The 25,385-nt window shown below is 38.3% G+C and overlaps 1 protein-coding gene and 1 long non-coding RNA gene across 4 annotated transcripts; both read right to left on the bottom strand.

Annotated features, from left to right (window-relative positions):
• Nucleotides 1–3,753: 3,753 nt before the first annotated feature.
• Nucleotides 3,754–17,089, bottom strand: LOC143521074 (uncharacterized). 3 transcript variants are annotated; one of them, XR_013132624.1, is made up of 4 exons: nt 16,946–17,089; nt 7,410–7,473; nt 6,007–6,132; nt 3,754–4,496 (listed from the first exon to the last, which is right to left on the bottom strand). It is a non-coding gene; the product is annotated as an uncharacterized LOC143521074 (long non-coding RNA). The 3 variants fall into 3 exon arrangements; XR_013132625.1 differs by lacking the exon at nt 16,946–17,089 and adding an exon at nt 7,708–7,973; XR_013132626.1 differs by lacking the exon at nt 16,946–17,089 and adding an exon at nt 7,847–7,973.
• A 2,296-nt stretch (nt 17,090–19,385) lies between these two features.
• LOC143521911 (uncharacterized) lies at nt 19,386–23,495 on the bottom strand. Its single transcript, XM_077015413.1, has 6 exons — nt 23,248–23,495; nt 22,540–22,614; nt 21,788–22,105; nt 21,509–21,574; nt 20,938–21,065; nt 19,386–20,529 (listed from the first exon to the last, which is right to left on the bottom strand). Exons 1-6 carry the CDS (start codon nt 23,438–23,440, stop codon nt 20,377–20,379), a joined length of 933 nt encoding a protein of 310 aa, XP_076871528.1. The 5' UTR covers nt 23,441–23,495; the 3' UTR covers nt 19,386–20,376.
• Nucleotides 23,496–25,385: the final 1,890 nt, after the last annotated feature.

Here is a 25,385-nt window from a genome sequence, read left to right as displayed (position 1 = left end):
AACTGCAAGATGAAAGCTTATGTCAAAACCACGAAATAGCATCTTTCTCAAAGTAAGGAACTCGGAGGATATAATCTTTAGAAAGTCTGACAAAACGTCACAAACCAGGTATGTTCCACATCTAGAGTCACACCTGCAGTGATTTTTTCCTTTTGTAGACCATCCAAGTTTCTCAGTTCCCGAGCTGCATCTGAACTTTGATGGGCAACAACAAATACTTTCAATGAGGAGTTTGATGATTACCATTATGAAAGATTTGAAGCCCCTTTTTGTCTGCTGGCTGAATGCAGTATGGCTGAATGAATATGTTAGTAGTCCTAATTCTCAGTTGTGTTCAGCCAATTCTATAAACTTACCACACATAAATATAACATTTCTGAGAATTTATTTTCTATAAAGTGCAGCTCACATGAGATGACGAATCAAATTGCTTTGAGTACACCACATGCAGGAGACAATGTTTTAAAAAAGATTTAGTACAGAATCACTGAAACATTCAGGCCACTAGGTGTTAGTACAGAGGTTGTGAAGAACTATCAGAAGAGTGATTAGAAAATAATGAATACTTAATGAACTGACAATGCTCCTTTAACAGGATGTGGTGAAGAGATGATTCACTGTTTGGCTGTGTGGATTGACACTTAATACTAATGGTCAAATATTGTGAGCACACAGGCAGGCCCTCAGGGTCGAGTTCTTTACATAGCTTTGGTAAGTGGCTAGCAGATAGCATTTGGTTCACATTTGTAGTTTCATTTTGTGTCATTGGACACTAAAAATGTCCAATGGTTTGTCAATTGTACAGAGAACAGAAAGGGGATCCATCTGAGCAAAGATGACAGGAAAACGCTACTAAGGTTAAACATGATAGGAAAGATTACAGGAACTACTAAAGAACCTTTTAAATAATGCAACTCATTAGCAATACTAAATAAAGAGCTGTTTCTCTTTTCAACTGAGCACAAGCAGAAAAGTCATCATTGACAACAATTTTGGTACCTTTTTTAGTAAGATAAAAAGATGGTCCCAGGAGAAGTCTACTTGAGCTGATTCTAAGTAGCTGTAAAATGTGAACTGAGTTAAAGAGCTTAGATGTAACACACCAGCACTCTGTACTCATAACTCATTTGAGTGGAACATTTAACCCATGAATCACTTCCTGCTGGACACGTGCTTAGAAAAAGACTCCAATCTAAACTCCCGTGTTGTGTAAGAATGAACTAAAACTCCACTCTCTCGGAGGCGGTCAGAGCGCTCCGATTAAACTCTCACCGTGGAGTATTGAGCCTCATAAAGCTGATGCATTAGGATGGTGTACAGTGCCTCCACAGTCGGGTGGAGTCATCACCGGGCTCTTTGCCTGAGCCATCGGCCCGGTATGCGGCGTATGTGGACGGTAGATGATCCGGAGCCCTGAGATGCTATGTGAGTAAGGCATGTCGGCGTCTGACTAAGGCCGCCATTGTGCTGATGGAATAAAGAGGTGCACTGATCTACGTCAGCTTCAGGGTTCCTCTGCAGCGTTCACACAGACTTGCACTCATTTACAGTGAGCAGAATCCAGAAGAAATGGTACTTTCAGTGTGTTTTAAAAAGATTTTTGTTCATTTTAAATTACTTTTTTATATATTTAGTTACATTCATATACTGTATACTTTAATTAGTACTCTAAATGTACTTTAAATGTATTCATGAAATTTAGCTTTATATCCAAATACATCCACATTTTAAAATCATTTTTGTGTGTGTGTACGTGTTCTATTGCTAGCTGCACCATCATTACTGTTCCTTGAGAAAATAATTAATTTATATGGTCATATATTTACGAAAGGAGTAGAAAACTGCTTTTTATAAATGGTTTGGACATTGGTGCTGTACAGTCTGTGGAGATCCTTTTAATTCTGTATTGGTTCAGTGTGATGTGGAAATATCGTTCTGGTTGGAAAGCTCTGACCAGGGTTTGTGTGCAGCAAAGACTACGGCTACTGCCGTTTCTTATTTAAAAGCTCTCTACACAAACCATGTAGGCCTACTCAGACAACTGTTAAACACCGTCAGAAATAAAAACCATCCAGCAAAGAAATTTATTCTCGTGGGCTCTGGAAAATTATATATGTCTATTAAACCAAGAATGGAAAGACAGGGTAATTCTTTATATCCTAGTGCCATATGAATTTGAGATGTTTTGACATTATTAATGGCCTAGTGTGTGTACGGTCGTGTACTGTAGCATTTTCTGCTTCTGGGTCTGTTTCTTTTACTTTTCATACGCTTCTGAGTGAACACCACACTAGTGCATATATGTGAAATAGTTACGATGGCAAGTAAAGTCAAACTGGACTAAACTAGTATAGTGTATCCCTTGAATTAAAGTATCTTAGCATCAAATAGATGAAAGCTTAAATAGAGTAATTTGAAACTTAAGCTCTTGATTTCACAATCCATTACTGAAATGCCTCTGTCAAATATCTCAGAATGGAAAGTTGGGCCACGTCTAGAATAATTTTACCTTCTGTTTGTTCTGTCCAGTAGCCGTTAGTTCCAACTGTTAGATGATGATTAAATACTGCAATAACAGAATGAGTGGCCAAATCCCCTCTCAGACAGGTATTTAAGACGCAACAATGAATTTATAGTTTATAGTTGAGAGTGTTTCAGCACTAATGGATAAACATAGAATGCTTTTCAATTTGAATGTTCCTTTGGCTTAGTCCGTCAACCTGGGCTCTGAATAAAATGTCAGAGAGAAAGAGACAGAGGGAGAGATCACTTGTGTACACAGATGATCCCAGAGACGGAGGGAGAAATCACTTGTGTCCACAGATGATCTGAGAGACAGAGGGAGAAATCACTTGTGTTCACAGATGATCTGAGAGACAGAGGGAGAAATCACTTGTGTCCACAGATGATCTGAGAGACGGAGGGAGAAATCACTTGTGTCCACAGATGATCTGAGAGACAGAGACACAAAGCCTGGAGGCATGGCTGACCCAACAAACACAGAGATTGAGTCACTTCTTAAATTCTGCAAACATCTCACTGAATTGACCCCAACACAAATAAACACAAAAACACCCCCACACACACGCAAACAGAAACACACACTTGCACTCTGACAGAGACTTACATTCTCATGCACACACACGCACACACATACATACACACAAACACACAGATAAAAACGTTGTAAATACGACAGTTAGAGGAAAGGCAGTGTCAGCAGTGGTTTCTGTAGAACAGATTCCACCCAAAACATTCAACATTCATATCCCCTTAATATCTGCCTACATCACTCAGTTCCCAAATGTCAGTTTTATAGGAAGACATTAATTCTTTAAAATAAATAAAGAAAATCCCACTATAACATATGGTGAGGTCTTTTTCTTTTCATTCAGAAAATGAATAGGAAGATTTGATTTTGACAGACCTTGCCTGGCATTAAAGACATTTTGCTGCCATTTTTTTTCCCCTTTTTGTTGGTATGATGAAAGAGCACACAAACCGGGATCAATTAACTTTGAAAAGCAAAATCCACTAGATCCATCCAGTAATTGGTGCAATCACCAGGTCTAGATTGAGAATGGTTAAGACAAAACAATTAAGGTTAGTGTCAGTACATTTAGAGGTCTTCTGTGAATTATGTATTCTGTCATCCAGTGAAAATGGATCATGCAACATGAAAATGGCTGGACTCTGAATGCAATAAAACAACAGAACAATCTTGAAAGGCACAGTAAAAATACACACTCTATTTAAACACACTTTAATTAGTGGTATCAAAAAATCACATTTGGTTAAATATCTGCAGACACCACCGTTCTTGAAGGTTAACGTTCATTACCAGGATGTATTTCCTTGTGAAGTTCACCACTCCATGTTCTATAGGTCTCTGACATTGCAGATTGCTCTGATGTACCACTTTTACACACATCAATTTATCTGTTAATACCCAAACCCTTTATGATATATACCCTTTGGTGAGCTAGATCAGGTGTGGAACTTAAAGATCATTGCAGCATGTAATATTATTTAGGAAAATGGCTTGCGAACAGAGCCAGAAACTACATTCACACAATACAGTGGAAATGGCCCAAATCCAATGATTTTCCTTATGTCACACACATATGTTTTTTTAAGCAGTGTGAACACCTGATATTTTCAAACCAATTTTCAGCCAGTAATAACAGTACTAGAAAGAAAACAAGATTTGCAATTCCTGCCCATGTGACAGCAATGAAAAGTGCTCGATCAGTTTTTATGTTTATCTTACTTCATTGAAGGACAGAATAATGGAAAATATTGTCATTGAGATGATAGAGAAGACAGTGTGTCTGTAACATTGTATCATGGTGGCTTGGTGGTTAGCATATTTACCTCTCAGCACTGGGTTCAAGTCCCTATCTGAGAGGAGTTTCCATGTTCTCCCTGTGTCTGTATCTTCCTCTCACAGTCCAAAACATATGGAGGTTTTTCTCCAAAATACTCCTGGTGTGTATCTGCATGTCAAAACAAGTGTCTACGTTTGTATGAACAAGTAGTGGAATATTTATTCATAAATGTGCATGTCTGGCTGGTTTTACAGCAGATGACATGTATGGGTCACACAAACATGAATGTGAATGGTCAAAGCAACATTTTTAAATTCCAAATTTCATTCACATTGTTTGCATGATAGTAACCCCTCAAGAGCCAAACTGAAGTGGTATTGATTATCTTATATTGTCATATATATCTTAACCAGTATAACATTGTCCCAAAACCAGTACTGACACATTATACCCCATTACACTAGCAGGACTTCATAAAGTGGGTTTTATAAAAATGAGTGACCTTCAAAACGGCCTTAAAACAGCCTAAAGTGAATCAGCACACATATATTAACCTTTCTGGTGAATGTACACCACAAGTCTGGTTATTGCCCCAAAGGCACACATGGCCTCCCTTCAATGTGTAACTGTGACTCAAACAGGATAATAGTCTACACAAACTATTCTGCACAGTTACAGATCCAAAGAAATGTGACATTTATATTTCCAGCAAGTGTAGCAGCACCTGTTAGGATCAATAGGCGAAGTGTGCATCAGTAAAAAAAATAAAAAGAAAAACACATTTTGAGATCACTCCACTGTTCCTCAAATGATGGAGAAATTATTCCCCGAGCTTCAGCTAAACTGGTCGTTGTGTTAGACAATCAGGTTAATTTAATGAAAAACACCTCTCAGCTGTAGTCTATATCTCCACATGTCCTATGGACATACAGTATTGGACCATTTCACTGTTCACTGTTATGTTTTTGCAGCATTTAATTTTAGGTGCGGGGACAAACCCATCTAGACTATTTTGAAATGGCTTTAAACATTTACATTTACCGCATTTGGCAGACGCCCTTATCCAGAGCGACTTACATTTTTATCTCATTTTTATACAAGTGAGCAATTGAGGGTTAAGGGCCTTGCTCAGGGGCACCTCAGTCATGGCCTCAGGTCTGGGGATCGAACCCGGGACCCTCTGGTCACAAGACCAGTTCTCTAACCACCAGGCCATGACTGGTGCACACAGTCATTCATCTTCCTATTCACTCAACACTGACTTGGTTATCTGATTACAAAAATGGTTGCTTATGCTGATGTACAAAAATCATATGCGACCATTAGATTTGTTGTTTTAGAAGTGGTATAAATAATTATTTCTCTGTCTTTTTGAAACCTGTCTCTTAAACCTGAGCGGAAGGGAACCAGAGGATTACAGCAGAAAACATCAGGACAGTATCCCCAAAAGAGTTCACAAGGTGTCTAGTGCTTAGTGCCAAGGGAGGTCACACTCAATACTAATGTTTGTCTGTAGATGCCCTTTTGTTCTGAAAATGTAATTTTTTTTTTGCTAAAATATTTTCCAACATATACAAGCCCACACCCAGGCACACGCTCACACACACACACACACACACACACACAAAACAAAACAAACATATATAAAATGCCTATGTCTCAGGCACTCAGATCTTACCTTGTTGGGAAGTTTGCCATAAATCACGTTTATGCCTCTTTACTGGTTGGCTGAAGATCCATGTGTATCCTCACCAATCTCCTCATGTGTGTCTTCTGTGTGCATGTCAGCAAGTGCATATCTTTTCTGACAGGTAGAGAAAAAAAGCATGCACCTTAGATAAAACTCACAAAAACATCCCAAAACAAACATCACTGTTCACTACGTTATTTTTTAACAGACATCATCACCACAATGAAAGGAAGACTACTGATCACTTTTATTATATTACTGTACTATACTGTAATGTACTATACTGTACTACACGGTGCTGTACAGCACTGTACTATACTGTACTATGCTATACTGTACAGTACCACACTCATATACTATTCCCAGTATTTGGAAATAAAAACTGTTTTCACATCTAAGAAACCATGTCCACTCTACAATCAAAACCAATTACAGTCCTGTAGATTGGATGTGTGTGTGATGAAATACCTAGAGAAATATATCGTGCCATCACTAAACAAATTCCATTCACTCATTACATTAATGCTCACTTGTTTCAGTTTCCTCAACAAAACATGGGGCTGAAGAATATTAAACCAGAACGAAAATCAACAAAAAGCAAATGTGTGTGTTTTGATTTTCATTCTGGTACAGCCCCCATACAGCCCCATGTTTTGTTGAAGAAACTGAAACAGGTGAGCATTAATGTAATGAGTGAATGGAATTTGTTTACATGGGTGGTTTAAGAGAATTTAATTTATTATGGGTTAGAGGTTATTAGAGCAGAGCAAACAGTGGTGGGCTCATCCCATGTCCTGTGCTCCAGGTACCAGCTGCTACCCTCTGACAGAGGACAGAGTACCAGGATACAAACTCATTTGTGTCTGCTTCATTAAAGATTTTGACTAGTACAGTCTCAGGAACTGTCCAGTTCTTTTAGACTGTGACTTTATTGAGAGGTGTGATAACACTGAGGCAGTGCAGTTCTTAGACACTATTAGATGTGTGCGATATCTAAGAGCTGTAACTGCAGGCTGCATTATGGGTGTCTTAAAACAACAGGACGGTGCAATAAGAATGGGTCTATTCAGTTATTATGGAACTAAGAATTGCAAAACTGTGCAATAATAATTATTTTATGTGGTTGTAGAACTGTGCAAAAATTGCAGGATTGATCACTCAAATGTGCAAAGACTTTGGAACTATACAGAAATAATAGAACTATGTGAACTGTGGCACTGTGAGTAATCACAAGGTTTGTCCAATAACCTGTACTGTTTTTTTTATTTTTTTTTAGGCATTGTCATTTTAAACTTGAATGATGACACTAAGTGTATGATGTATGCATGTGAATGTATGATTGTGTTTCATGAAAATGTCCCCTGAGGGCACGATATATAGTGTCATCATACAACAACACACAGCATTAGAGTCATGTACCCTCTGTTCCTTGGATCAACCTCTTCCATGAGTGACCTGGTTTTGACCAAAGGGCAAGTGTTAGGACACCTGTATATGTTTACACTGTAAATCCACTTCTGAATACTATTTATACAAACACTAAAGAGTACACCATAGCCTGATATTTGCTCAAGAGGAATATACACAAAGTATTCAAATAGCACCTCCCTCTTTTCTAAAAGAGGTCATGAGGCCACGGTAAATATGGCAAAGCTGTGCAACGAACAGGATACCTTCTTTGCAACTTACCTTAACTTCTGACTGATGACTATATAAGCCATCAAAGTAGGCATAGCTAATATAAGCAAACGGTTTGGCAGGTTATACACCGACATGGTTCGCGTTGCACAGAACGTGAGGGACATTTACATATACACCTTCACCGCACCTGTCCCACTACGAGAATGATGCCTTGTTCTGTCCACTTTGGTTTCTGCCACAAAGTCCACAGGAGACCTCGCCCAGTACTGCGCAGGATTCGTCCACACAGCCCTGCGCGCCTGTCGCCTGCTTTTCCGTTTGTTTTTAGCCAACTCGCCACCCTGCCCTTTCATTACTGCGGTCAAGCCAGCCCTCACTTAAAAAATCTTGGTCAAGCCAGCCCCCGAAAAAATTGCGAAGTTGCGCGTATACCATAGATTACGGTAATGGGTGATGCTGCCTGTGATTCCACATTTAATTCCACAAGTAAATCGTTTAATTCAGAACTAATAAATCATGACTCAAACTGTATTTAATGTCTATGAAAATGAAAACCTTGAAAGTAAATTTAAATTATTACATTTGTTACTTTTACACCGTTTTATATTTACAGTGTCATTAAAAAAAATCCTCCTGATTGCACTGAATAATTTCACTACAGAATGGTAGAACACCACCTACAGATGTCACTCAGTCAAGATCAAGAAGATCTGATGTGGCATTTCAAAGTAAAGGTCCTCAAATTACCATATTTGATAAACTTTATTCTATGTTTACAGTGTCATAAAAAAAATCCTCCTGATTGCACTCAATAATTTCACTACAGAATGGTAGAACACCACCTACAGATGTCAATCATGTAAGATCAAGAAGATCTGATGTGGCATTTCAAAGTAAAGGTCCCTCAAATTTCCATATTTGATCAATTTTATTCTATGTTTACAGTGTCATTAAAAAAAATCCTCCTGATTGCACTCAATAATTTCACTACAGTATGGTAGAACACCACCTATAGATGTCACTCAGTCAAGATCAAGAAGATCTGATGTGGCATTTCAAAGTAAAGGTCCCTCAAATTTCCATATTTGATCATTTTTTTTTCTATGTTTACAGGGTCATTAAATAAAATCCTCCTGATTGCACTCAATAATTTCACTACAGTATGGTAGAACACCACCTAGAGATGTCACTCAGTCAAGATCAAGAAGATCTGATGTGGCATTTCAAAGTAAAGGTCCCTCAAATTACCATATTTGATAAACTTTATTCTATGTTTACAGTGTCATAAATAAAAATCCTCCTGATTGCACAGGATAATTTCACTACAAAATGGTAGAACACCACCTACAGATGTCACTCATGTAAGATCAAGAAGATCTGATGTGGCATTTCAAAGTAAAGGTCCCTCAAATTTCCATATTTGATCAATTTTATTCTATGTTTACAGTGTCATTAAAAAAAATCCTCCTGATTGCACTCAATAATTTCACTACAGTATGGTAGAACACCACCTATAGATGTCACTCAGTCAAGATCAAGAAGATCTGATGTGGCATTTCAAAGTAAAGGTCCCTCAAATTTCCATATTTGATCTTTTTTTTTCTATGTTTACAGGGTCATTAAAAAAAATCCTCCTGATTGCACTCAATAATTTCACTACAGTATGGTAGAACACCACCTAGAGATGTCACTCAGTAAAGATCAAGAAGATCTGATGTGGAATTTCAAAGTAAAGGTCCCTCAAATTACCATATTTGATAAACTTTATTCTATGTTTACAGTGTCATAAATAAAAATCCTCCTGATTGCACAGGATAATTTCACTACAGAATGGTAGAACACCACCTACAGATGTCTGTCCGTCAAGATCAAGAAGATCTGATGTGGCATTTCAAAGTAAAGGTCCCTCAAATTACCATATTTGATTAACTTTATTCTATGTTTACAGTGTCATAAATAAAAATCCTCCTGATTGCACAGGATAATTTCACTACAGAATGGTAGAACACCACCTACAGATGTCACTCATGTAAGATCAAGAAGATCTGATGTGGCATTTCAAAGTAAAGGTCCCTCAAATTTCCATTATTTGATCAATTTTATTCTATGTTTACAGTGTCATTAAAAAAAATCCTCCTGATTGCACTCAATAATTTCACTACAGTATGGTAGAACACCACCTATAGATGTCACTCAGTCAAGATTAAGAAGATCTGATGTGGCATTTCAAAGTAAAGGTCCCTCAAATTTCCATATTTGATCATTTTTTTTTCTATGTTTACAGGGTCATTAAATAAAATCCTCCTGATTGCACTCAATAATTTCACTACAGTATGGTAGAACACCACCTAGAGATGTCACTCAGTCAAGATCAAGAAGATCTGATGTGGCATTTCAAAGTAAAGGTCCCTCAAATTACCATATTTGATAAACTTTATTCTATGTTTACAGTGTCATAAATAAAAATCCTCCTGATTGCACAGGATAATTTCACTACAGAATGGTAGAACACCACCTACAGATGTCACTCATGTAAGATCAAGAAGATCTGATGTGGCATTTCAAAGTAAAGGTCCCTCAAATTTCCATATTTGATCAATTTTATTCTATGTTTACAGTGTCATTAAAAAAAATCCTCCTGATTGCACTCAATAATTTCACTACAGTATGGTAGAATACCACCTAAATGTGTCTCTCAGTCAAGATCAAAAAGATCTGATGCATTATTTCAAAATAAAGGTCCATCAAATGACCAGATTTGATCAATTTTACTCTATATTTATAGTGTCATTAAAAAGAATCCTCCTGATTGCACAGAATAATTTCACTACAGCATGGTAGAATACCACCTACAGGTGTCACTTATGTAAGATCAAGAAGATCTGATGTGTCAATTCAAAATAAAGGTCCATCAAATGACCAGATTTGATCAATTTTACTCTACATTTAGTGTCATTAAAAAGAATCCTTCTGATTGCTCAGAATAATTTCACTACAGAATGATAGAATACCAACTAAAGGTGTCACTCTGTCAAGATCAAGCAGATGTGATGTGCCATTTCAAAATAAAGGCCCACTAAATTATCATTTTGATCAATTTTACTCTGCATTTACACTGTTATTAAAAGGAATCCCACTGATTGCACAGAATAATTTCACTACAGAATGGTAGAATACCACCTAATGGTGTCACTCTGTCAAGATCAAGCAGATGTTATGTGCCATTTCAAAATAAAGTGTATATGTAAAATATTTTTAATATTTTATAATATTAAATAATAATAATAATAACAATTTACTGAACCAATAACATCCCTTATTGTATTCCAGACTTTCTTTCATATGGACTCTTTATATATAGAGAGACTACTCTAAGTAGTCTGTGTCACGGTGAGGCGGCCCCCTACCGGTCGCCTCCGTCCACAGCGGCTGTGTTGTTGTTGTTTTGTGATGTCGTGTACGCCCCTCAGGTGGGCGGAGCCCGTGATCCGTTCCCACCTGATGGTCGTTTGTCTGTCTATATAGGTCTTGTCTTTGTACCAGTTGACCGCTGGTCATTATATCCTTAATTTGGATCTATTGCACGGGTTTTGGTTTGCACACTTTCTATTAAACCATCCTTTTTCCCTGAGACTTGGCGTGATCGCTTCCTTTTCGTTGCTCACACCTGCCCGTCACAGTCTGTCTATCATTATCAATAAATGTATCTCATTTAATGACATCATTGCCCACCTGTTATCCTGAGTTACCTTCTATCACATTAGGTGATCTGAGGAGGCAGGATGCAAGTGCAAGAAACAAACAAACCAAGAGAACAAAGACAAAATTAAAGTAGAAATACTGACTTATTGGCAAATCAATAAAATAATAAAATAATTAAAAGAACCCCAAGCAAATATAAGGCAAACAACCAGGGATATATACAGGCACAAATGACAAACAGCTGGGGCTAACAAGAGGGAGACAACCAGAGCAACTGAAAGCATGTTTGCTTCTCTGCACTGGGGTCTTGGGTTCAAGTCCCTATCTGAGTGGAGTTTCCATGTTCTCCCCGTGTTTGCGTGGGTTTCCTCCGGGGTCTCCGGTTCCCTCCCACAGTCCGAAGACATGGAAGTTAGGTAAATTGGCAGTCCCAGACAAATTCTCCCTGAGTGTGTATCTGTGTCTGTTGTCTGAGTGTCTATGCTTGTATGTCCAGTGGTGGATGGTGCTCTGTCACTAGGGTCTGTCCTCTCTCCCCTTCCTGCACCCCATTCAGTCCCACAGGGGGCTGTGGATCCTGGTAGAGAGTGCGCAGTTGGCTGCTGCTTCTTGCCGTTGTGTGTGATTGGTTGTGTGAGACTTGTCATCCCCGGTAGCTCAATGTGTTCAGCCACATAATCCCAATTAGAAACAAAGGGCAGGAACCTCTGAAGTTTGGAACCTCTGAAGCCTGGTGGTTAGGGAACTGGTCTTGTGACCGGAGGGTCGTAGGTTCGATTCCCAGACCTGAGGCCATGACTGAGATGCCCCTGAGCAAGGCCCTTAACCCTCAATTGCTCACTTGTATGTTAAAAAAAAGAGATAAAAATGTAAGTCGCTCTGGATAAGGGAGTTTGCCAGTGTTAAAATTGTAAAGCGCCTTGGGTATCCTGAAAGGCGCTATATAAATTGAACATTCATTCATTCATTCATTCATGAGCGTGTGAGGTGCGGTGACAGTGGGCGGACACTAGGAGCACATGGCAGAAATGTAAACACAGGCACATGGCACTGACAGGACAATGAAAACAAAGACAGAAAGACAAGAATGAAGCAGGGCAGAATATGACACCTGTTTGCAATTGTCATGGGCAGACGACGAGGTTAGGCACGTTAGGCAGGAGTCCCCTTGGACTATGATGTTTGCTGATGACATTGTGATCTGTAGTGAGAGTAGGGAGCAGGTGGAGGTGAGCTTGGAAAGATGGAGATATGCTTTGGAGAAAGTGAGCAGGAGTAAAACAGAGTACATGTGTGTGAATGAGAGGGCAGACGGTGGACAGGTCCAGTTACAAGGAGTTGATTTGGTGAAGGTTGACGAGTTTACCTACTTAGGGTCAAGGGTACAGAGTAATGGAGGAAGTGAAAGAGAGGTAAAGAAGAGAGTGCAGGCAGGCTGGGGTGGATGGCATAAAGTGTCTGGGGTGATCTGTGATAGAAGGGTGTCAGCAAGAATGAAAGGAAAGATCTATAGGACAGTAGTGAGACCTGCTATGTTGTATGGACTGGAGACAGTGGCACTGACAAAGAGACAGGTGAGGGAGATGGAAGTGTCTGAGATGAAGATGTTGAGATTCTCATTTGGAGTGACGAGGAAGGATAGGATTAGAAATGAGTTTATTAGAGGATCAGCACATGTAGCATGTTTTGGAGATAAAGTTAGAGAAGCGAGATTGAGGTGGTTTGGACATGTACAGAGGAGGGAGGAGAGGTATATTGGTAGGAGGGTCTTGAGGATGGAACGTCCAGGCAAGAGGAGGAGAGGTAGACCTAAGAGGAGGTTTATGGATGCAGTGGAAGAGGATATGAGAGTGGCTGGTGTGTCAGTGGAGGACACTCAAGACAGGGCCAGATGGAGGAGTTTGATCCGCTGTGGCGACCCCTAAACGGGAATAGCAGAAAGAAGAAGAAGAACACTGCCTGACCTCCTAGAAGATACAATACAATGTTAGGCATGCGTGTGGGATTTGGGGCAAACGGCTTTCCAATGCCCCTGTTTTATTGTTTTAATCAATTTTTGGAAGACGTTTGCTTATTTGAACTAATTCCCATTCATTGTTCAGCAGCAACCTGCTGAATAAATGATAAAACATCAAGGTTTACTAAGCAATGGAATGATAATGGGGCAGCAGCATCTTGACTGCAGACAGGAAGCAGAATGACCAACTCATTAAGAGGGCCTGGTCTGTCCTGATAAACCTCTTGGACCCAGTGCAAGAGATGGCAATATACTTAGACAGCACTGGACAGCTGCTACAGTCAATAGTTTCTTCACTTTAGTCTTCATAGTTTTCTTCATCTTTTCCACTGCTGTTAGACTACACAACCCACACTGCTCCTAGTAAAACCCACACATCAGCAGACCACCTAGATGTACAGAATATTGCGTGTACAGCCAGCACTACTCCCAAAGAAACTCTGGTCATCAGCAGTCCACATTCATATACAGATACTATACAGAACTGTGAATATGAATATAGCGCAAAACATTTGATACTCTGTTTTATTTCACTTTACTTTTTATAAAGCAACTGTATAGCTCTTATATGTTATTCATTCCTTAATTCTACTTAAGACATTATGCTTTTTTAATTCTGTGATTGTATTCTTATGTCCATTGTTTTATTTTTTTAATTTAATTTCTGTCTAGCTTCTGAAAACAGGAATCGAAGTGTTTTATTTAGGTGCAGCAACTCCACAGACATATAGAAAGGTCTGTAGTGGACTAAACATTTTTTTGATTATTACTCCATATTTTAGTAATTTCAGGAACCTTTATTTTGAAATGACACATCACATTTTCTTGATCTTGACTGAGTGACACCTTTAGGTGGTATTGTACCATTCTGTAGTGAAATTATTCTGTGCAATCAGAAGGATTCATTTTAATGACAGTGTAAATGCAGAGTAAAATTGATCAAAATGATAATTTAGAGGGCCTTTATTTTGAAATGACACATCACATCTGCTTGATCTTGACAGAGTGACACCTTTAGTTGGTATTCTATCATTCTGTAGTGAAATTATTCTGAGCAATCAGAAGGATTCTTTTTAATGACACTGTAAATGTAGAGTAAAATTGATCAAATCTGGTCATTTGATGGACCTTTATTTTGAAATAATGCATCAGATCTTTTTGATCTTGACTGAGAGACACATTTAGGTGGTATTCTACCATTCTGTAGTGAAATTATTGAGTGCAATCAGGAGGATTTTTATTAATGACCCTGTAAACATAGAAAAAAAATGATCAAATATGGAAATTTGAGGGACCTTTACTTTGAAATGCCACATCAGATCTTCTTGATCTTACATGAGTGACATCTGTAGGTGGTGTTCTACCATTCTATAGTGAAATTATTGAGTGCAATCAGCAGGATTTTTTTTAATGACACTGTAAACATACAGTAAAATTGATCAAATCTGGTTATTTGAGGGACCTTTACTTTGAAATGCCACATCAAATCTTCTTGATCTTGACTGAGTGACATCTGTAGGTGGTGTTCTACCATTCTGTAGTGAAATTATCCTGTGCAATCAGGAGGATTTTTATTTATGACACTGTAAACATAGAATAAAGTTTATCAAATATGGAAATTTGAGGGACCTTTACTTTAAAATGCCACATCAGATCTTCTTGATCTTGACTGAGTGACATCTCTAGGTGGTGTTCTACCATACTGTAGTGAAATTATTGAGTGCAATCAGGAGAATTTTTTTTAATGACCCTGTAAACATAGAATAAAGTTTATCAAATATGGAAATTTGAGGGACCTTTACTTTAAAATGCCACATCAGATCTTCTTGATCTTGACTGAGTGACATCTCTAGGTGGTGTTCTACCATACTGTAGTGAAATTATCCTGTGCAATCAGGAGGATTTTTATTTATGACACTGTAAACATAGAATAAAGTTTATCAAATATGGTAATTTGAGGGACCTTTACTTTGAAATGCCACATCAGATCTTCTTGATCTTGACTGAGTGACATCTCTAGGTGGTGTTCTACCATACAGTAGTGAAATTATTGAGTGCAATCAGGAGGATTTTTTTTAATGACCCTGTAAACATAGAATAAAGCTAATCAAATATGGTAATTTGAGGGACCTTTACTTTGAAATGCCACATCAGATCTTCTTGATCTTGACTGAGTGACATCTCTAGGTGGTGTTCTACCATACTGTAGTGAAATTATTGAGTGCAATCAGGAGGATTTTTTTTAATGACCCTGTAAACATAGAATAAAGTTTATCAAATATGGTAATTTGAGGGACCTTTACTTTGAAATGCCACATCAGATCTTCTTGATCTTGACTGAGTGACATCTCTAGGTGGTGTTCTACCATACTGTAGTGAAATTATTGAGTGCAATCAGGAGGATTTTTTTTATGACCCTGTAAACATAGAATAAAGGTAATCAAATATGGTAATTTGAGGGACCTTTACTTTGAAATGCCACATCAGATCTTCTTGATCTTGACTGAGTGACATCTCTAGGTGGTGTTCTACCATACTGTAGTGAAATTATTGAGTGCAATCAGGAGGATTTTTTTTATGACCCTGTAAACATAGAAAAAAATGATCAAATATGGAAATTTGAGGGACCTTTACTTTGAAATGCCACATCAGATCTTCTTGATATTGACTGAGTGACATCTGTAGGTGGTGTTCTACCATTCTGTAGTGAAATTATCCTGTGCAATCAGGAGGATTTTTATTTATGACACTGTAAACATAGAATAAAGTTTATCAAATATGGAAATTTGAGGGACCTTTACTTTGAAATGCCACATCAGATCTTCTTGATCTTGACTGAGTGACATCTCTAGGTGGTGTTCTACCATACTGTAGTGAAATTATTGAGTGCAATCAGGAGGATTTTTTTTAATGACCCTGTAAACATAGAATAAAGTTAATCAAATATGGAAATTTGAGGGACCTTTACTTTGAAATGCCACATCAGATCTTCTTGATCTTACATGAGTGACATCTGTAGGTGGTGTTCTACCATTCTATAGTGAAATTATTCAGTGCAATCAGGAGGATTTTTTTTAATGACACTGTAAATATAAAACGGTGTAAAAGTAACAAAATGTAATAATTTACTTTTTACTCATTCTGTTCACCATTTAGATTTAAATGTGGAATCACAGGCCACATCACCCTTTACCGTAATCTATGAAATACGCGCAACTTCGCAATTTTTTTGGGGGCTGGCTTGACCAAGATTTTTTAAGTGAGGGCTGGCTTGACCGCAGTCTTTCATTTGTGTGTTTATGCGACATGAAAACACACACTTCTCTACAGCACTCACTCCCTGGTGGCCGCCCCCAGACACAAGATGGTCATCAGAAATATCTTCACACTTTTGATGCGTTTCGTTTTTTACCCCCTATATGGTCATAAGAGTTTATTTAAAACATCAGATTGCATTACATGAACCGACTAGCTACTAACAATGAACTAAATAAACAGATCTCCAGCGGATGTTGTGATGTTTTCTGAGGTTTACCAAGCATGATTTGTGTAGCAGACTCCACTTACATTCGCTGCTGGAATTTTAGGCTGACTTCAGACATCCATATACCATGCTTCATTGATTACAGTTGTGTGTTTATGTTGAAGAGCATGTGTGGCCATTAGTTAAAATTTCGAAAATTATTGGACAGGCTGACTGACACATCACGATAGCAGAAACACTGGAGATTTTAACGTGCTTGCTAAATAGCTATCTACCTAGATTTCAAACCATAATCCACGATGAATTAGAGCATATGTGACAGGAGCAGTTGAGATTGCCCAACTGCAACTAGTGTAGCGTCGTTTGTACGAAAGCTCAACGGAACTAACGAGCAGACTCGTGTAGTAGGTCTGCCATCTCGTGGTAGTTTCAGGTACTACACAATGTCATATGCCTTCACGTCATCAGCCAGGTTGAACGTAATTAAATAGACTGATTACCAGTGAATCTACTACACTGTCAACTGACTTGAGTGATCACGTGCAGTGACGGGATGACAGCACCAGTTTACCATAAAACCCTTTGCCCATGAATCCCTGGATCTGTAACCTTTATCTAAGGGGGCACATGAATTACCAAATGCTAAACTAAATAAGTAAGATTTGAAACTAGACTTAAAGATTGAGACTGTGTCAGAATCCCAGACACATTCTGGAAGGTTATTCCATATTTGGTTATTTTATATAAGAAAAGGCTCTTCCCCCTGCTGTTACCTTATTAATTGTTGGAACTAATAAGAGGCCAACACCCTGTGATCTTAGTAGATGTGGGTGTTCATAATTGTTGGAGATAAGTTCTTGGAGGTAACCAGGAGCAGGCCAGTGCAGTAGAATTTTTAAATCAATACAGAATTTAACTGGGAGTCAATGCAGGGCTGATAAGACCGGGCTAATGTGATAGGATTTTCTAGTTTTAGTATTTTACACATATATATCTGAAGAATATTCAAGGTAAGTAACTGCAGTGTACTTAGGTAAGATATATAGAGATATTAAAAATGTATATTATATTTAAAAAATTTAGTTCCCACTGCTAGATATTAATAAACTACAGTTAGTAAACTGATGTGAAACCATGAGTTCAGGATGAGGGTGAACACATTTGCACAAAATTAAACCAATTTTCACAACATTGTAGGCTAACAGATAGAATCACAAATGCAAAGTTTGTTCGTAAGGTACCAGTTGCTTGATAAGCATATGCTATAGACACACCTTCCCAAGCTGTCAAACAAACAGGAAATGGAAGATGTCAGACGAAACATCCTGCAGTCAACCACTCACCGCATGCTACAGCGTATTGGCCCTGTGTGTCTAAGTTCAACATGTCAAGCAGCTTACTGACTGTGACACAGGCTTTTGGTTTTTTTTTTTTATTATTCATTCATTTTGGCTTGATTTTGTGACCTTTTAGTCTATGATTACAAAATTAAGCGGCTGTTGTTCCCAAGGAGTCAAATGCAAAAAAAAAATAGGTTAACAGAAAGCAGTAAAAATATGCGACAGTCATAACAAAATTAACAGTGAAACCAAAACCATCAGTTTCAGAGTACAAGGTCTGTTTGTGAGAAGAACTGTGAAAAATATTTATCTCCGTGATGCTTATAGCACAAAACAGGCTACACAGTTGTTTCCTTTTCACCTATATAAAAAGTAATATATATATATAATGTATGTTCCTATATATATATATATATATATATATATATATATATATATATATATATATATAAAATGTATGGTCCTGCTAATTGGGCAGGAGAAGGAGGGGTGATGTCCTCAGAACCTTGAAATCTCAGGAGCTCCAGTGTTAAACAACACAATGTAACTCCAAGTCATCCACACTTCATGTTCAGATAGGAAGCAACACTGATTGTGAATCAATTTCAACTGCTCTTGTGCAAATGGAACAGACAACAGGTAAAAATGAGAGATTTTCAACTGATTTCAAAGATTTTTATTAATTAAGATCTAGGAGATCTAGGATGTTATTTTAGTGTTCCCTTTATATATCCCTATATATATATATATATATATATATATATATATATATATATATATATATATATATATATATATATAAATATATATAGAAAAAAAATTATATATATATAATTTTTCAAATATTAACATGTTTCCACTACAGTGGATTGTTTTTCAATCCTGGGTAGCTTCTAGGTATCCAGGTATTTTACAAGTGCACTCACACATTAGGATCCATTAGGAAGATGTTCCCACATCAGAATCCCACCCCCCTCTTAAGTATGCAAGTCACAAAAACCAGAACAGTATTTCAAACATTAAAAGTGCAATAATTGTTGTTGTCCCAAAATAACTTTTGTTTCTTAATTGTATCTGAGGAACAGATTGATCATTAAGAAAATCAGATGATGCAAATGAGTGGGCAGGAGTACTTGCCAAGTAATTGCAAAATGTTAAACCCGAGACAAAGCACAACCACAAATGTGCTTAAAAAATTTCACACCTTTACTTCCCATAGAAACTAAGGTCCTTTCATGTTTGCAACTTGTTTAACATATGGTATCTATTTTGTATGTTTACATTGTTTGTTACACACTGAGATAAGGCAATTGAAATGTGATTGCATAAACATACATTAAATTAGCCTTGAAGCAAAAGAAAACAAGGCTATTTTTACTACAGAGTACAGTGTGTTAACTTGACCACTATGCTAGTAAAAAAAATGTGTATGCATGCACACAATCACACATAGTCATGTACACATAAACAGAATGAGCTGGTGAGATTAGAAAGACGCAAACCACGATTCTGACCTACATTTCCTACTTAATGTAAAGATGAATAAACCATCGAAGCTCATTTAATCTCACCGAGGTGGTCCAATAGCTATGAAATGGATTGCTTAGATGCTAAAAATGGCATATTTGGTAATAAAGTTACAAAACCAAAAGGGAAGACAAAAAAACCCAAAAATTGAAACAAAACAAAAACATAAGAATTAACGTATAAAGCCAAAGATACAGCAAGTATTACATTTTTTAAATTATTTTCAGTAAATGTTTTTTGCTTTATTTATGCATCCTTCAGTGTACATATGTGTATCTACACCAGAAGCAAGAGGATGCTACAGACTCCATCCGCCAGTTGAGATTATTAGTTTGAGGTTAGTTAACACTGAAGGGTTTGAGAGGAGGACTAAAGAAGAGCTTTGAGATACACGGAGAGTGTGTCCTCCTGAATGTGTGATGTCAACCCAGGATCAGCGGCCTGAGAACGGTTTTGGGCAAATTGGCATAGGTACCCCAGTGAGGAATCTTGAACCAGAACCTGACCTCTTCAACATCCGAAGACATGCTCTGGAACGATGCTCTTCTTTTTAAACCATGCTGCTGAATTGCTGACCAGTTCAGACATATTCACTTCATCACATGTTCTCCATCGCAGCATTTTTGATCAATTGGTCAATTCTGGACTCATGCTGGGTTCATGAGGGTGCGTGATGGGTTTGGTCGGCGAACATGCATGACCTCATACTCTGAGTTTAAGGGTTGGTGAAAGTGTGTTGATCCGGAACCAGAAGGCTGTTGAGTGGGGCTGTAGTTTCCATTCTCACAACATCGCTTCACCTGGAAAAACAAGGTACAGCAACCAAAATCAATATGATAAAAAGATCTACACCTACTATAAATAGAACATTAAACATTAACAACCACTCGACACATAACAGAAAAGAAACAGGCTACACATTTGGTACATTCAGAACTGCATATCACTATGTCACCAAGTCACCAAATCATCATGTACAAGCTCTGGGTCCTCCCTTCCTGGGTATATTTACACATTTCTCATTCTCTTCACACAATTCAGTTTCACAGTTTCACAATTTCACACATTACAATTCTCCTGACCGCTTGTTAACCCGAATCACATAAATGTGCATGCACACTAGAGTTGTGCCTCACTGTTGTATGTGAGCGTATATATGTAGATGTTCCATGAGTGTGCAACGACGTTTATGTGTACACAGTTCACACCTTTGGAATCCCCCAGACCAGAATGATGGTGATGATCAACAGGACCATGGAAGAGGCAGTCACCACACACACAATGATGAGAGTCTCAAATGAGCTCCCTTGTCCACCTGGACACTCGGCTTCCTTCACTTTGTAGAAAACACAAGCTAGTCACTTGAGCCAGAGTTCTTTATGTGCCTCTAAATCACTGGCCACTACTGTTATTGAAACAACCCACAAAAACCGATTAGCTTTTGCAAGTTTAGGTACTTCATACTATGTGTTAAATATATGTAAGAATCTTGAACTAAAAATTTCACAGATAAATTAAGATTCTGACCGACCAATGTAAAAACAATACTTAATATACTTGCTATATAGACGTTCTATGAATCTAAAATAGCAGAGAATCTCCATCCATACATTATATTTACCACTTAATTATGTTAGGGGGTATGAAGCCAATCCCAGCATCACTGGGTGAAGGGAGGGTTCACCATGGACAGGTCACCAGTCCACCACATGGCCAACACATATGCTTACATACCTACACACAGAGCAGACCAGTCCGAGAATTGAACCCAGAACTCACCTTGCAGTGAGGCGACAGTACTAACCACCATACCACCATGCCACCCACGGAGAACAACCTCTGGTTCTAAATATGAAAAAGAAGCTATTGTCTTTTTACAGTACATACAAGATAGACAGAACAGAACACTGGCCATTGGCTAAATCAAGGAATGCAGTTAATCAGATTATAAAGGTCAGAGCAGGGTCTAGATCGGCACAAGGTTTTTGTTTATTGGTTGTTTAAACCTAATATGTGAGTCTCTGTGTTTCTATGATTAAGCAGAAGCAGTACACTCACCTGATACAACTAAGAGATACCTCTCCATGCTTAAACTTACTTTGTCCTCTTTATTAAATGTACACCAATAAATACCAGAGTCTTTCATAGTTACGTTATTGATGTACAAAATGAAGTTGGACATGTTTTTGTTTGAGTTTAGTCTGCCAGTATAGGGTGGCTCTGGGGTAAAATCTCCTTTATGGAAGAAATAGGACACTTCCTTTTCTTTAAACAGGAATGTTTTAACATACACTCCATCGTGGTGTGGCTCATGTCTGGGTCTGCACTGGATAGTGACCGTGTCACCAACAGACACTGACAACAAAGTCGTCCTTTCTGGAAGAGAAAGAGAGGATTTAAATACCTTCATGTAAAATATATGTAAATGAGAAGCAGCATATAAGATAAAATATTTATGTTTAAATTAACACTTGTTGATTATTATCAATTGTTAACCCTTAGGTGTATACAGTTATACTGTCATACTGTTTATCCTGAGTGGTAACAGCGAAGGTTCAAACAGAGGGTTCTCATCCCCAACATGTTTGTATTTCATGAGAGGATACTCAGTTTCAACCATCAATCTGTTTTAATGGGCGTCATGGACAAGGAGATGTAGCCATATTAAAACTACACAGCCTTATTATTCCAATTACACAGTACTCATAGTACTACCACACACAAACAGTAGGATAAACATATAATGGCAGGTATATTTTTGAGAATACTTCATTTTGTAGGTGAAGTCTAAGAACCTATAGGAGACCTACCCGTGGAGGAAGCCTTGAGCAGACAGACACAGAGTAGAACCTGAAGTATGTGCACAGGAGAGGACGCCATCACATCTGCCATGTACAAATTCTTTTGTCAATACGGTCAACACACAGGAAACCTCACACTGACATTCAGTGTTACAACAGACACATTTTTTCCATTCATCATCGAACATCACTGTACCACAGAGGTATTTCAGAAAAACTGGAAAAAAACTGAAACACAAGAAAAAACAGCAACATTTTTTAAATATTCTGTTTTAAAGGTACCACCAAATGTTATTCATTTTAGTGAACGCATGTTTTTTGTTTTTTTGTTTTTATTAACGATAAAAAGTATAATTTGATGATGTGAAAACCCTGAGTAGTTCGTGTTTGGTGTTTGTCTTGATCTTTCTGTTTTGTTTAAGGTTATGCTTTGTCTTTGTGGTATATTTCCTGTTGCAGTGCTTTTGACAGAAGTGTGTTGAAAGCAGACCCAAGGCCCATGTCTGCCCCCACTCAGAGCTCACGTCCAAGATAACCAGATGCTCGTGCTTTTTGCAGCGAACAGGATACCTTCTTAGCAACTTACCTTAAATTCTGACTGATGACTACATAAAGTAGGCATAACTAATATAAGCAAACGGTTTGGCAGGTTATACACCGACATGGTTCGCGTTGCACAGAACGTGAGGGACATTTACATATACACCTTCACCGCACCTGTCCCACTACGAGAATGATGCCTTGTTCTGTCCACTTTGGTTTCTACCCCAAAGTCCACAGGAGACCTCGCCCAGTACTGCGCAGGATTCGTCCACACAGCTCTGCGCGCCTGTCGCCTGCTTTTCAGCTTCTTCGCCTTTTGCGTTTGTTTTTTTTTTTTTTTAGCCAACTCGCCACTCTGCCCTTTCATTTGTGTTTATGCGACATGAAAACACACACTTCTCTACAGCACTCACTCCCTGGTGGCCGCCCCCAGACACAAGATGGTCATCAGAAATATCTTCACACTTTTGATGCGTTTCATTTTTATATGGTCATAAAAGAGTTTATTTAAAACATCAGATTGCATTACATGAACCGACTAGCTACCAAAAATGAACTAAATAAACAGATCTCCAGCGGATGTTGTGATGTTTTCTGAGGTTTACCAAGCATGATTTGTGTAGCAGACTCCACTTACATTCGCTGCTGGAATTTTAGGCTGACTTCAGACATCCATATACATATGCTTCATTAATTACAGTTGTATGTTTATGTTGAAGAGCATGTGTGGCCATTAGTTAAAATTTCGAAAATTATTGGATAGGCGGACTGACACATCACGATAGCAGAAACACTGGAGATTTATACGTGCTTGCTAAATAGCTATCTACCTAGATTTCAAACCATGATCCACGATGAATTAGAGTATTATGTGACAGGAGCAGTTGAGATTTCCCAACTGCAGCTATCACTGTAGCGTCGTTTGTACGAAAGTTCAATGGAACGAACGAGCAGACTCGTGTAGTAGGTCTGCCATCTCGTGGTGGTTTCAGGTACTACACAATGTGATATGCCTTTACGTCATCAGCCAGGTTGAACGTAATTAAATAGACTGATTACCAGTGAATCTACTATACCGTTCACCCAGCATAATTTACAAATAAAAGTTATGAACCGTCTTCATTTCCACATATGCAACAAAAGACAATTCAGGCCATGTCAGAATGACATGCGAGTGGCCGATTGGCAGAGTCACCCAAAAGAGTCTTTAGATGCCTGTCATCAGAGGCAGGCGGCGTTTCTGGACAGCAGATGCCACAGTTGAGTTGCACTGGTCATGTTAAGGGCCACGCTTATGGGGTTGCCTACCACAATGTGCCATTTCCGGGTGGCACGGAGGTCACCTCATGCTGCCACATGCCAAACAGGGACTGAACCCTCACAGAGATTTGGCAGAAAGATGCACCTCCCATTGACATCAGAGATGTTTTGTGATTGGCAAGATATGAGCCATCCTGGGCCAGCCGCCTCCTGCCTAACCAGCTAGGATGAAGGATCAACCCACTGCCCTGGCACCCCTCACCTCCCTGAATTCTCCCCTGCTATGACTACTATTACTATCAAGACGTTTAGGACAATAGGAATTACATAGAGAACTCATGTATATAAATACACCAAGATAAGATTTATTTATCCCTCCCATCTGTTGTGACCAGCGTCGGCCAGAGGAGGATGGGTACTCTTCTCAAAGTACCCCAAATGGCTCTCTGACCTGAAGTTTTCAACCTGAACTTGAATTTCAACCTGAATTTCAATGAACTATTTTTTGCCTCTGCTTTAATGTCTGAATTGTTAACTGAATTTTTGGATATCTGACCCCCAATTATACCCCATTTATTCCCCATTTCCTTATTATTCGCTTTGCCTTAAAAATAAATCCTTAGCCCTGTAGAGCACACATTCAAAAATGTGACCAAAATAAATGCTGTAATTCTGAAATTAACCAGTAGAGTTGTGCTTGTAATGAGCAGCTAACTGCTAGTTGCTACTTGCAAGTTGCAACTAGCTGCAAGTACAAAATAATCACATTGAGGACATGAGGTGTCATTTATTGAACCATTTTAGGTGTGGTGAAACGCCTATACATACTTTCTTTGAGGACATCATGTAAAACAAATATTTATAGCTGGATTTGATTTCCTCCAGGAATTAAGCATAGTGATGCAATAAATGGTAGTCAGGTGAGGAATAAACATAAACAAAACATAAATAATAATTAACAAATACAGTGAGTACAATCAATACTGTCTCTATGCCCTTCTGTTTTTTTTCTTTTTTTACTGTAGGGCTTTCCTGGGGATCAACCCTGAATA

This window comes from Brachyhypopomus gauderio, chromosome 8, assembly GCF_052324685.1.
Source record: "Brachyhypopomus gauderio isolate BG-103 chromosome 8, BGAUD_0.2, whole genome shotgun sequence".
NCBI classification, from domain to species: domain Eukaryota; kingdom Metazoa; phylum Chordata; class Actinopteri; order Gymnotiformes; family Hypopomidae; genus Brachyhypopomus; species Brachyhypopomus gauderio.
The sequence above is the reverse complement of the archived record's forward strand: the minus strand, read 5'-3'. Positions and strand labels throughout refer to the sequence as shown.

Bases quoted from the DNA above. Each gene is read 5' to 3' on its own strand.
- LOC143521911 (XM_077015413.1), bottom strand. From the start codon at position 23,440: ATGAAAGGGCAGAGTGGCGAGTTGGCTAAAAAAAAAAAAAAACAAACG. The intron at 22,615-23,247 runs GTGCGGTGAAGG...TGTACATGGCAG, and splicing joins TCATTCTCGTAGTGGGACAG to ATGTGATGGCGTCCTCTCCT. The intron at 21,575-21,787 runs GTGAGTGTACTG...TTTCATATTTAG, and splicing joins GTATCTCTTAGTTGTATCAG to AACCAGAGGTTGTTCTCCGT.